General features: G+C 37.7%; 3 protein-coding genes across 5 annotated transcripts in view; 2 read left to right on the forward strand and 1 right to left on the reverse strand.

Annotated features, from left to right (window-relative positions):
• The window catches only part of LOC144450957 (uncharacterized), a 113000-nt gene extending 103386 nt beyond the window's left edge, over positions 1-9614 (reverse strand). The window contains exon 1 of the mRNA XM_078141717.1: positions 9500-9614. The gene's annotated coding sequence lies outside the window, so the exon portion shown is untranslated. The remainder of the gene's footprint in view (positions 1-9499) is intronic.
• Positions 1024-5032, forward strand: LOC144453468 (zinc finger protein 862-like). Its single transcript, XM_078144774.1, has 10 exons — positions 1024-1240; positions 1838-2245; positions 2417-2583; positions 2775-2930; positions 3105-3275; positions 3407-3661; positions 3856-4038; positions 4199-4360; positions 4483-4687; positions 4824-5032. The coding sequence occupies exons 1-10, from the start codon at positions 1024-1026 to the stop codon at positions 5030-5032; spliced, it is 2133 nt and encodes a 710-aa protein (XP_078000900.1).
• Positions 9615-9666: 52 nt separating the features above from the next.
• Positions 9667-13899, forward strand: part of LOC144453776 (actin-histidine N-methyltransferase-like) — a 123553-nt gene continuing 119320 nt past the window's right edge. For all 3 annotated transcript variants that reach the window (XM_078145125.1, XM_078145126.1, XM_078145128.1), the window contains exon 1: positions 9667-9694. The gene's annotated coding sequence lies outside the window, so the exon portion shown is untranslated. The remainder of the gene's footprint in view (positions 9695-13899) is intronic.

A 13899-nucleotide genomic window follows, 5' to 3' on the forward strand; every position in this document is an offset into this window, starting at 1 on the left:
TGAAAGTTAAAGCTGTCATTCATGTTATGAAATTTAGTTACTGCAGCAGTGCTGTACCGAGAGTGTACTGTACTCCGACTCCGAGAAGAACCGAAAGAGCCTGGGCCGGAGATCAGATTTCCAGAGAGTGATTACCATGGGAAATTGAAAGTACAGAAAGATAACATTAAATCGCTATACAGAATATTGTTGCATATATATGTTTTGTTGTGACATTTTGGAAGTACAACCTGTGTATACGATGAACGGAAGAATGACGTGTACAGTACATGTATTTCGTGTACATTTTATAAACATGTACGTAGTGTGGATTCAAATTTGGAAAAGACGCACTGATTTTGACGCTAATTTTGGCGAGAACACGTCCCACAGGACTGCGACCTCGGAAGTCCCCGGCCCGGGAAGGTGTCGGAGTCAGGCTGTCACAGTTTCATTCAAAACTTAGTAGCCCAATTGGGCTACCACTCACATAATTTGGTAGCCCAGAGACAAACATTGGTAGTCTGTGGACGCGGGACTACCGCGAATTTCGAGCCCTGTATAGTAATCGTTTGGAGACATGTTTTTGACGAAATCAGTGTTCTCCACGAGGGGTTTTGGAGGGGCGCACCGCCCCTCTGTTTGTGTTGGCCGCCCCTTTGAAATATGTACCGCCCCTGTACTTTGTCGCACCGCCCCTTTGTTTCCGTTGTGTTGTCGGCTTCTTTAGATTTATTGTAATTGGCAATGCTGCCACACTTGAAGCCACATTGAAGTGCGATTAGCACGTCTTGTACTGTATGTGTTAAACGAATACAATTAATATGTCGGATTGTAACTTTTCACACCTCTTGCGGCTAATTAAGATAGACCGAGTTTATGTTTCTATAGTTTTAACAAATAGCAAATTGACACTTCGGCCAAGTAAAAAAAAAACATCAAAGTAACCCACACATCGCGACGCCATGTACTAGTATATAAACTGTGGTACATTCACTGTATCGGTAGTTCATATCTGTAACTGCAGAAGAACAGACCAACACGATGTCTCTTGAGCGATTTGGTTTCAAAAGCAAACGTGCATCGAGTTTTAACAACGAAAACGTGGATCCCGCCAAGCGTCGAAAAGTGTGCGACCCGTCTCAGCCGCAATCCCCGTCACGTTCAACTCCGTCGAAGTCAACTGAAAGACATCGTACTTCCGGATGGTATCCTCAGTGGGCCGAGAAGTACAAATGGTTGTACTATGAAGAGGGTGAAGGTGAGTTATATTACATATTTACCCATTATCTCCTCAAAGATCTATGATTTACCATGGTCCTTCAATGTCGACCTCCGTATGTTTATACGGAGACATTCCCGCGATCTCGATCTCACGTAATAACGAGCTGAAACAGTGAAAGCTTTGCTATGTGTTTGATGCGATTTTCAAAATAAAGGGAAAAAAGCCTCCGATCCAATGACGGGGATGTCTTTTCTGCCAACAAGATACATGTGTTAGGATATGGTATACTCTGAATGTTTCCGAGAGTCGAATATGTGTAGTAAACAATGTTTAGTTTAATAGCTTACATTCGTTGTCGACTGCATGCACTCGGTTGATTTGTCTTAGCATACAGCTCCACGGTAGTAGTAAAGTGAACTTTCATTGGAGCATTGTATCATGTGACCGGTGTAGACAAATTACGTTTGTCGTCACATACGCACCATGTTTACGTTCATTTCACGTGCTCAATATGGCGACTTACTCGGTAGAAAACACCGAATCCTTCTGTCGTAACATTGAAAACTATACCGTAGACAACCGGACTAGCCTGTTTTATCTAATTGAAAACGGTTTCATTATGTTCTGTCATAGGAATGTTTTGTAAAGTCTGTATGAAGTATCAACGATCGAAACCTTGCGGTGCATGGGTAAAATCGGGCAGCACTTCTTACAGAGAAGATAAGATACGGCAACATGAAAACAGTACGCACCACCGTGTTGCAGTGGAGATGGATGCATCACGAAAGCTTACAGAGAAGGATGGTGGTATCACTGATGCAATTCAAAGAGTTGTCACATTGGAAATGGAAGCCTTGATTGGAGCTCTCAGATGTGTTTATTTCCTGATGAAGCGAGAGTTACCACACACTACCAACCTAGTTCCTCTGTTAGATCTTGTGAAGTCTTTGGGGTGTTCCTACTTAGATTGCTTGCAGAGTACCGAGCGCAACCATTCCTACACGTCGGAACGAACGATTCAAGAAATGGTGTGGAGCATAGGCAAGTGTGATTTCTTTTTGCATCTTTATTTTTTAATTGAAAAAAATGTGTAATTTTGTATTTTACAAATGCCTTGATCCATCGTGTATAGGACATAGTTAATTTTATTAAAGGTTCAGCATTTGAAGGGTTTCTCAAACTTTTTTTTTTTATTTCTTTGTATTTATCCAGGAGAGGTAATCCGTTCAGATGTGCTATCAGCCGTTCAGAAAAGCAAGTTCCTGTCAGTGTTGATCGATGAAACAACCGATGTAGCCATCTTGAAGCAGATGATATTATATAGCAAGTATATGGTAGCCAACGGTGATACTAAAGTCAGCTTTCTTGGCATGATAGAGGTAAATATCAATCAATTACAATCTTGTATACAAGTAGCAACTTCGTCAAATTGTTGTTATGTTTTCCTCACTTGTCATTTTGAATTTTGTATCAATTCAAGTTTTTTTTAAATAAAAGGCAGTTTTATGAACGTGTGTTATGCAGGCTATCAGATAACATAAATTTCCCATCATCTCATCACAATCTTCAGGTTCCTGATGGCACAGCTTCAACTTTGAAGAATGCTGTGACAACATTTGCAGATGAAAATGGCATCCAACTCACAAACAGACTTGCCGGTTTTGGAAGTGATGGAGCTGCAGTAATGGTTGGAAGAAAAACTGGTGTAGCAAAGCAGCTTAAACAAGTAAGTAATTAAAAGAAAATACCAAAATTTAATGTATGATTTACACTGCCATTTTAAAAGCAGCAGGTTGGAAAACAAAATATAAGTACACATCCTTTTTTGAAGTCACTGAAATCTGCTAAACATAAATGTAATGTACAATAACTCATTAGATTTTATTTTCTTTCTTCCTAGGTATCTTCATTCATGATAGGAAATCACTGTGTAGCACATAGGCTGGCATTGGCAGTATCTCAGGCTGCAACAAAGATTCCATATGTAAGAAAGTTCAACGACACCCTGGATTCCCTGTTTCGCTTTTATGAGTATTCTCCAATTAGAATGAGTGGACTGAAGGAAATTCAGGTGAGTCAAACAATTAAGTTTCCTGGTTCTTGGTGAAAAATAGGAGTACATAAGTTTTTTGTCTATAATATGCAAGATGGTTGCAGTTTTGTAAGAATCATTCATCCTTTCTCTTTCCTTTTTTCTCTCAGAAAACCATGGAAAACCCAGTTCTGAAACCCAAACAAGCCAAGGCGGTAAGGTGGTTGTCACATGATGCAGCCTGTGATACACTAAGGAAAATCTATCCATGTGTTGTCATGAGTTTACACAGAGAAGCAAGTGAAAGAAATGATGTCAAGGCACATGGTTTCGTGAAGATCGTGGAGGACTGGCAGTTTATAGCCACGCTGTACATGATGTGCGACTTGCTGCCTCATCTTTCTGCTTTATCTAGGTATTTCCAGGTAAGACACAGCATTGTTTCTATATTCCCATCAGTGGTTTTTTAACCCTTTGACAACTGGAGACAAGTTAGAAATGATATAAACAGTAAAATTTTAAGAAATTTTTCATGAATATAATAATAATTTACTTGTATAGGTGAATGTAACCATTTTAAAAAAAATATTCATTCTTTCTTTTTCTTTTTTTTTTGCAGAAATCAGATCTAGATTTCACTGGTATCAAGGACCAGATACAAACAACTTTGGCAGTTCTGGATGCAAAATTAATGGTGCCAGGAGAGTTCTTCAGGAGTGTGGGTGATAGTATACGCAACCTAAATGACAATGGTTTTAATATAAGTTGCCCAGACCAAGCCCTCAGAGATTTCAAAACTCGTGTGAGTATTTAATTCATTATTTCGTGTGACTGACCATTCTTTGTATTACCAAATGACTGTCTTTGATGTCTGTCACAGTTTTGATTAAAAACTTTTTGTTGAGAAATAAATAGACCTGACTGGCTCAGCTTACAATATTTTTAATTGTTTTCCCTTCCAGGTGCATGACAGATTCATCACAAGCTTGACTGAAAACATCCAGGCAAGGTTCCCCCACAGTGACATTTTAGAAGCATTCACAATCTTTGATCCTAAGCTGATACCAGATGCTGAACTCTGTGAAGTCCTGGATGAATACCATTACGGGGAAGATAAGTTAGAGGTGAGTGAAGTCTTGTTATTACCATTATTCTTTCAACTTTATTATCCAATTCAGAAAACACATGGTCATTTGCATGATTTCCTCTATTTTAATAGTTCTGTCTCTTGCTTGTTTATTTTTAGGTATTACTTGACCACTATAGTACAGTAGTAGATGAGGAAAGGTGTTTGGTGGAGTGGAAGTGTTTTTTACCAACTGTGTTTAGGAAGAAGGACCAACTCAACTTCAGAGAGACACTGTGTTTGCTCAGTGGAAAACTAGAAGATAACTTCCCCAATTTGTCCAAACTAGCACAGGTGGCCTTGGTTATTCCAGTGTCAACAGCAGGTTAGCCATGTACTCTTTCAAGCAGTTTGCCAAGTTTATAAATATAGTTCAATGGCAAATTATTTTTCTGTCTTATTTCAATAAATGGCATGTTATGACATGATGACTCATACATTATTTTTTTCTATCTCTCCAGACTGTGAAAGGGGATTCAGTGCCCTGAAGAGAGTGAAAACATCACCAAGAAACAGACTGTGTGAAAGAATCACCAATGCTCTACTTCAGGTATCAATCCAGGGGCCAGCACCAGCAGATTTTGACTTCCAGAGAGCTGCGAGTATCTGGGGTAACATTAGAAATAGAAGGATAACTTTGTATGATAGTTGTGCAGAGACAGATTTGTAAGATACAGAATTGGTCTATAAAGACAGTCTGACTGTAAGAACTGATTTATTTGATAGATTCACAGTGTGGTACCAGAAGATACAGAGTTTTGTAAACACAATCTTAATGTATAACTAATTGCATACTATAGAGTGTAGACTTTAGCAGCAGAGTTGTTTAATAGAGTGGAGATGAGAGAGAGGGGTTTGTAGAGTAATGACATGACGATGTTATGTATTAATATTTTTGAGTTAATGCTGTAGATGCTGTCACAAGTAGTTCTGTGGAGAACTTTGTAAATTTGTAGCATGAATACAGCAGTGTACACTCCCATTCTTTTGTCATTTCTCTTATTCACAGCAATAAAGTTAGTTTTTACTTCAGATGACATTGTCATTGTCAGTTTTGTTATTGGTATTCCTGTGGAGATCCACAAAACAATATGTAAATAAGTATGTAAATTAATATGCAAATTATTATGCAAATGACACCACCCCTCTGATATTTTGATTTGTGGAGAACCCTGGAAATGTATCGTTTTCTGTGAATATGTCAACCGCGACAATAGAGGTAAAATGGCAACCACGCGTTGGATGTTTACGTTCTGTTTCGATGTAGTTACGATAACATGCCTCATCCTGATCAATGAAAACAGCCTAACATATTAAAATGTGATAAAAAGCATCAATAAATAGACTCAAAATTTCAAGAATCATTTCTGACTGAGAGAAATCGGGTTACAACCGTGACGAATGAAACACTGTACTCAAAGCGTACTGCAATAATCGCAAACAATGACAGCTTATGCAATCAATTCTTCTTTTCATGCCATACAATAGAACAACAAAATACACGACAAGACTATGTATGCATTTACCTAAAATACTACATATCTTGTTGGGGTCTTCAGCCAGTTGTATGGTTGGTGAATTTAGTCAAAAACATGTCAGATAGCTAGCAACTATCACTGAGTCACAGTGAGTGTAAACAACTCGGAAACAGACAGGAAATGCTTATTTAGCTTAACTTAATGTATGCAAACAAACACAATAAACATATGGTTTAGAGATCCTTTGATGTTTACAGCAACTGCATATCCTGTGGGTGGAGGGTCTATGATCACTTAGAGTGCTCTAAATATCTCAGCGTGAAGCCCCTAAAAACAGTTACTATGAACATATGCACAGACTCAAAGTAGTTCAAATTACTTACTATCATAGAACTTAGAAGCCATATCATTCAAAAATACATGGGACTAGTATTTCCAGACAAGGCAACTACTAAATGTGTACACCCTAGTGTTTACTGCTGATATTACATGTATCTCATACGTTTTAAAGTAATTTCAATGGCTGTAACTGTTGTAGCAAATGAGGAGACAAAGTTTTAGACCAATACTAATAACCTAACAATATCTATGTATGTAAACATTTTCATGCTAGATTAAATCAACTAAAAACAATTGGAGGACTTTACTTTTACACTTCTTACAAAGGATGTAAACAGGTGTGGCACATAATGAAATGCTGTAGTTCAGAGTTCACGATTGTAGCAAATTATTCATTTTTCATAATTTTCTATGTCAATGAACTAGATAAGTACTTATCTGAACCTGTGGAAAATATTATAAAAATAAAAAAATTATCAATTTTTCATGATTTTTCATGTCAGTGCACTAGATCAGTACTTACCTGGAAAATGTTGTAAATGTGTATACAATATAAAGTACATGCAACATTATTTATTTCCAAATTGTTTTAATGTCGATGAACTGGAACAGTACAAATTATTAATATTAACTGACTGATACCATACATATTTATATATGAAATCTTTTCTGTCCTATTGAGAGAAATTAACCTTTAAAAGCTGTTCACTGCTGCTGTATATAGTTGTTTTCTATCGTGGTGATCACTTGTTCAGGCCTGGTCAACCAAAACTGTTACATGTACATGTAACATTTATGCCTGAAGATGGAAGTTCAGAGTGGCACCTACTTTCAAAATGTATATTTTGTATTTTCAGCGATTACAATGTACAAGAGACAAACTACTCACTGCAACATATCTGACTGTGGACCACCTTATCTTATAATAATAAATTAAATATGAAGTAGTATTCTGTTGTTTTGAAGACATCAAGTCAAGTTTCATGATTGAAATCTATCCAAATCATCCTCATTTCACCATAGACTCTACATATGTAGGGTCTATAATTTAACTTATCATCCCCATTTCACCATAGACTCTACATATGTAGGGTCTATAATTTAACTTATCATCCTCAATCTCATTTCACCATAGACTCTACATATGTAGGGTCTATAATTTAACTTATCATCCTCAATCTCATTTCACCATAGACTACATATGTAGGATCTATAATTTAACTTATCATCTTCATTTCACCATAGACTCTACATATGTAGGATCTATAATTTAACTTATCATCCCCATTTCACCATAGACTCTACATATGTAGGGTCTATAATTTAACTTATCATCCTCATTTCACCATAGACTCTACATATGTAGGGTCTATAATTTAACTTATCATCCCCATTTCACCATAGACTCTACATATGTAGGGTCTATAATTTAACTAATCATCCCCATTTCACCATAGACTCTACATATGTAGGGTCTATAATAATAATAATAATATTTATTTCTTATAGAGCGCATTACATTAAAACAATCTCAATGCGCTATAATTCAACTAATCATCCTCATTTCACCATAGACTACATATGTAGGGTCTATAATTCAACTAATCATCCTCATTTCAACATAGACTACATATGTACATGTAGGGTCTATAATTTAACTAATTCTTTCTTGTGTTTGAAAACAATGTTGGAATGATATCACTGGATTAAAAAAAAAAATAACTTGTTGATAATAATCCTAAAATTTATGATTTATGGATGTAAATAGTACTCACTACCACAATATTTGCACAAGACACTTTAATAGCATCAATTTGACATTTTATTAGCAACTATTTGATATGCAATATTTGATGTAAACAGAAAGGAAAAAAATGAAAAACCTGTCCTTCAATGTATGCATGTATTAATTGTCTATCTTTGGCAGCCATCTTGTTGTTTGAACCAAAACTGTACATTTCTTACAGAAGGAATTTTCTGTGCAAAAGTTCAAAAAGTGTAATTATTTCTCATGTGTGATCCTTGTCAATCATCCTTGATCATTTGAACTCTTTTCTGCAAGTGTTCCCCTCCCACCTGGGGTGTGTGGCCATCCTGTCAATCCCAGACCAACATGTACATGTAGCTGCAATAATTGTAGCGTTTGATGTGATTTTGAGGGCTTTTTCGTCTGTTTTTGTGCCTTTTTTTCATTCCGACGTTTAACCTGAATCAATTACTTCAATTCCTCTAACGCAAATGCAAATAGACGGAACTGATTCAGACCCTGAATCCCAAAGTTGGGCGAACTTTTCTGCTAAATCACGCCTTACCTGGCTGTGGCAAAATATCGGACATTTCCTAATGCCAACATTAATTACGGAGCCTTCAAGACCCAAGAAGTGCTCAGAGGTACCCCGATTCCGTCAAAATCTGCAAATGTAGCAAGGCATGTAGCATTTTGAAACGGGCAGTACGCTGACGCCTCACTCACGTTTTCAACGGGGTCTCGTCTATTTGTGTTTGCGTTAGAGGAATTGTAGCGTTTGATTCGGGTTAAACGTCAGAACGAAAAAAAGCACAAAAACAGATGAAAAAGCCCTCAAAATCAGATCAAACGCGACATTTATTGCAGCTACCCCAGACCCATTTTGACCCCATTTTAGACCATTCAAATTTGTAGAAGATCCTATTGTAGACCAAAATGCATAATCACCGATATCAAAATGTCAACCAGCGAATTAGCTGGAGGAAATTCCCAGAAATTTCGAACTACAATGTAGGCAAGAATTTATTATGTGGTTCCCTCCAGGACCCGGATCCAGGACCTCATAGACAAAACAAAAACGAAAATTGTGAAAATGAACCCCATTTTAGACTCTTTATTTCAAATTTAAAATACAGTACACCCCATTTCAGAGCAAAGGTTGACAAACCCAATCCCAAAGGGCAGCACATATACGTACATGTACAGTGTACACCCAATAAACGGGAGTACCCCCCCCCACCCCCCCCCCCCCCCACACACACACAATTAATCCTGCTTGCAAGTTGCAGGCAAGTGCATATCGCGTTTTGTTCAACACCAAGGAAGCCACGACTTATTACTGGACGTAATGTATGCATGAGGACTAACACATACTAACTGCAATAATTGTAGCGTTTGCTGTGATTTTGACGGCTTTTTCGTCTGTTTTTGTGCCCTTTCGTTGATATTCGGGTTAAACATCGGAACGAAAAAAAAGCCTTCAAAACCACAGCAGCTAACACACATGTACCGTTTCAACTTCATAATTGTGATAATGCTGAGGTGGCTGGTTTTTTTTCAAAGAACAACTTACCTGCTGAGCAGTATACACACACGCCAAGATTACCGAAAAGTGACGACTTTACAGATCAAAGAACCATCAAAATAAGCAGAGTCCCAACAACTCTTGCCCTACTGCAAGCTTGACACGCTAACATACACGAGGGCATTGTGGGAGTCACATCTGTTTTACTCTTCCGCTTCTGGACTAATGTGAAGGCCTGGACGGGTAAGCAATGGTGTAAAATCATATTTTGAACAAACGATTAACATGCGATCGACCATAAAATTTGGTAGGTCGTGTACTTTTATTCAAACCAAGTCAAATTCGATAGTTGGGAGATGAGTGAGCGTGCCATCCCATATATCCCTGCTGTTTAAACGTGTGAAATCGCGTATCCCGTATTCATAAGGTCACATGACCAGACAGTGCAGTGTTGCTCAGTTCTAGGTGATATTAGTATGGGTATCGCGTTTTGCTGCGGAGTTCATTATATTAGGTAATGAATATAATGCAAAACATGATAAAAAGGTTGTGATGTTGAATTTTATCACACTGTGTGAACTTGTGAAAATGACGACAATGTGATTCGATAGTAATGTTTCCTTCCAAGGGATGGTGAATTGTTAGTAACAAAACTAGTGCTAGCTAGCTGTAATCATTGTAACGTTTGATGTGATTTTGAGGGCTTTTCCGTCTGTTTTTGTGCGTTTTGTTTCGTTCCGACGTTTAACCCGAACCAAACGCTACAATTCCTCTAACGCAAACGCAAATAGACGAGACCACGTTGAAAACGTGAGTGAGCTAGGTGTCAGTTTACTGTCCGTTTCCACACTCAACTCGCCCCATTTTCAACTCGCCCCAACTCTTTACATTATAACTTACTTACACGTGCATGCATATATGAAAATCGAAGCTACAATTTAGTAGTACTCAATTTGGAGGGTCTATGGAAATCTCGTATTCCACTAATGAAGGACCACTTGCACTGTAAACGGGGTATACATGTACAGTGTGTACTACAATACTTACGTTAACGGTTAAGTATACATGAAAGGTTGTCAATTTTTTTTCATTATTATGCTTATTTTGCCATAAAATAAATTAAATGGCATTCATACCTCTAAATATTATGCACATTGGCAAGAAAGTCGCAGAAATACTTGCCCCCTTAATCCCCTGTGCTTCGACTAACTTTGGCACCTCAGCCAGCTCACGAAAGGTGCCTGAGTTCCCACTGTTACAAAAGCCTTCTAAGCCTTTGTGTAATGTTTACTTATGAATTACTAATTATGCTTGCCATAGAGTATTATCTGTAACTGTACATATTTTTGTGTACCAGTTTAGTCTTCCAGCAACAATGGTTCCTCGGTTTTTTGAAGGCAGCACCCACAGTGAAACGATCACCCTACACACATTTCCGAGTGATATATAAACTGAGTAGGTAACGAGTGAAGGCAGTTGAAACCAGGCGTGAAAACTGGACAGTGATGCCATAGAGTGAAAGCTGGTAAATGTTACCGGGGCCGGCGTTCTCCACGTCACCGGTGTAGCCATGATCCAAGCAAAAAACAGGAAAACATATAAAATAATTTGAAATAATGTTTCACGAATCAAGAAAGCAAGTTTAGCTTCATAAAATATTTTCAATACAATAACATTTTTTTGGAAACAATGCGTAGTCTGATTGTATGTTTTGATTTCCATGTTGCTGAGAGATGATCGTGATACATCACATGTACATACTATCGCAATCTTATCGAAGTAAAAAGACGCAACGCTAATTATAATGTTGCTATTTTTGTTTCCATTGTTTTGTCTACCTGAACAATTACTGTGTCACATGTCCAAAGTGGATGGTCACAGCAAAGTACAGTCAACACTTCAAGCTCCCAGGTCAAATAAATCCACAACTAAGACATGTCTACCCATTAAAAATTCAAACAAAATGAAAATGGTCCTAGACCAATACGCAATAAACCACAGTACGGCTGGCTTCAGTGAGCATGGGCCGTGCTTTGAAAGAAGATGGAACCACTTCATGTCACAGTTTGCAATGTGGATGGTAATGAACGCAGTAAAAAATGAAATAAAGTGCATGTACACATAGTTTTCAAGAGAGATAGCTATCCAACAAAATGTTCTGCTCTAAGGAATTTGTGGATCTACTGAACAACTTGAGAGAATATTATGGGGGACTCGTTGCGTTGTGTTGACTTCTCGTGAAACCATTCTCATCCGATCTCTGTATGATCAATGAGTACGGAAATATGAAATAATTTTTGTTTCGATTAGATTGTCTGTGGGAGCTGTTTTTCACCCTTTGAATAGTTATGTCAACAAAGGACGCTGATAACAGCCTTCACTTTATGTAAACAATACAGCTTCACTAGGACGTAAACAATATGATGGATGGTCCATGTTGCGATACAGGACAGCAAGGCATAGTCAGAAAACAAGCACTAAACTTGCATGATGGATATTTAAACACAGGTATACTATTACACTTAATGTGTACTAGCCTTGACTACATTTTTCTGTGAAATTTACATCGAAAAAAACCCTTATAAAGCTGTGTCATTCAGTCTCTGTGGTTGACCACCCACCTTCCTCACTCATTCACTGCCAGAGGAACTATCGTTACTGCTAGCAGTAGGATTTAAAGAATATGGCTAAAATCACACCATCAGATATTAAAGCTGGAATGTATTGCTCTGCGCTTGAGGCATCTGACGAATATTCAACGTCGAGTTCTGGCAAAAACTGGTTGTGAAGTTGACCTTCTGGCTCGGCCCTAATGGCTTTGCATGTAAAGATAGACTGATGAAGACATTTGTGTTCCTCAAGTGATGTCATGATGTTCCAAAATCTGTCCTATGCATATGCAAATGAGAAGTACTTTCTGAGGTGCTCTGTGGCTGAGCCTAGAGTGGCTCATTTTTCACGCAATTTCTCATGTCAGAACTATTCTATACTGTCACAAAACCCAATGTCGTTTATTTTTATGGCAAAATGAACATAATGATGAAAAAAAGTATCATCCTTTGCATGTACAACTTTAACCAGTTGCGTTAATCACAGAACTGCCCTATATTATAAAGAGGATTATGGCTAAGCTATGCAAATGCGTGAAATTCAAACTGCTGTACAGAGCACTAGCTTCTGGATCTTGTTTTCAGCATTTTTTCTGTGCTCCGAGAAACACACAGGTCATGTATCATGTACAAATTGTTTGTGAATGTTGTAGGATGGTAACTTGATACACAAATTAGTTGAAATCAATCTGTTTGTTTCATAGAATGAAAAAAACTTTCAAAATGAGACAAATTTCCCTGCAAATTGCTGTTTAGATTGTGTGTCACTTTGGATTATTCAAATATGTGGCATTTGCATGTGAACAACCCAGATAGGGAATGTTTATATTTTGGTGATTACTTGCCAGTGAGTCATCACAAGTTCTCCACCTCCAAACATACAGTCAGTCATATGCAAAATAGGGTCCCAGGCACAGGCAGTCATGCCTTTAAAGTGTATGTAAATAGGTTTCCAAAGTTTCCAACTTTTTGCCTGCAAATGATGTAGTTTTCATAGGTGATTAAAGATTTGTATGATATTTTTGACAAAAGTATGATATTAATAATGAAAAATTGATTTTTTGGAAATCTGCGATGAGCATTTTGCTTCAAGAGTCTTCGGAAAATTGCGTCACTGCCGGAAGATGATCGCGGCATCCATGTTTTTTTAACCATGCCTGAACGTTGCGTGGTAAGGGGACATCAATGATTGAGTCTACACTGATTTTCTCACAAAAGATTTGGAAGTTCTAATCAGCTTGCTTCTTTTCAACATACAGAGGATAAGTTTCCAAACGTTTACAATTATGTCTTAGTACTGCACAACTCTCAAACTCACGAAAAACGATCACGAATGATAAGATGTTGCGTCCTGGTGTACTACATATTACGGCACTGGCAACAATGACGTTTCTCTTGTTGGCTGTGATTACAAGTCCTAATGTTGAATTGAGTTGAAAGTTATTTCACCAGATAAGAAACATAAATTACACTTTCAAAGAACATACTAGTATAACGTTACGAGCTGGTACTACCACATAATGGGGATTTTTACTTGCGATAGCAACATCTTCGTACTGGCCCATATCCACGCTGATGAATAACAAAAACAAAACATGCTCATACGTACTATGGTACTATATAGTACAGTGCACTTCCTTTTAGACATATTCATGACCTTATTGTATGACTTTGGTTTCCTTGTCATTGAATGAAGACCAGTCATTTATAAATGCAAAATTTAATGCATTGTTTGCAAGGTTGAGAGCAGTTGGATGTGACTGAGAGTGAGAACAGAGCCAGAGGTTCTCTGGAGCATGTCTAGTCACACGTTGTGCGGAACTGTACTGGGCGCTCTAG

This window comes from Glandiceps talaboti, chromosome 2 (assembly GCF_964340395.1).
Source record: "Glandiceps talaboti chromosome 2, keGlaTala1.1, whole genome shotgun sequence".
Taxonomy (NCBI): Eukaryota; Metazoa; Hemichordata; class Enteropneusta; family Spengelidae; genus Glandiceps; species Glandiceps talaboti.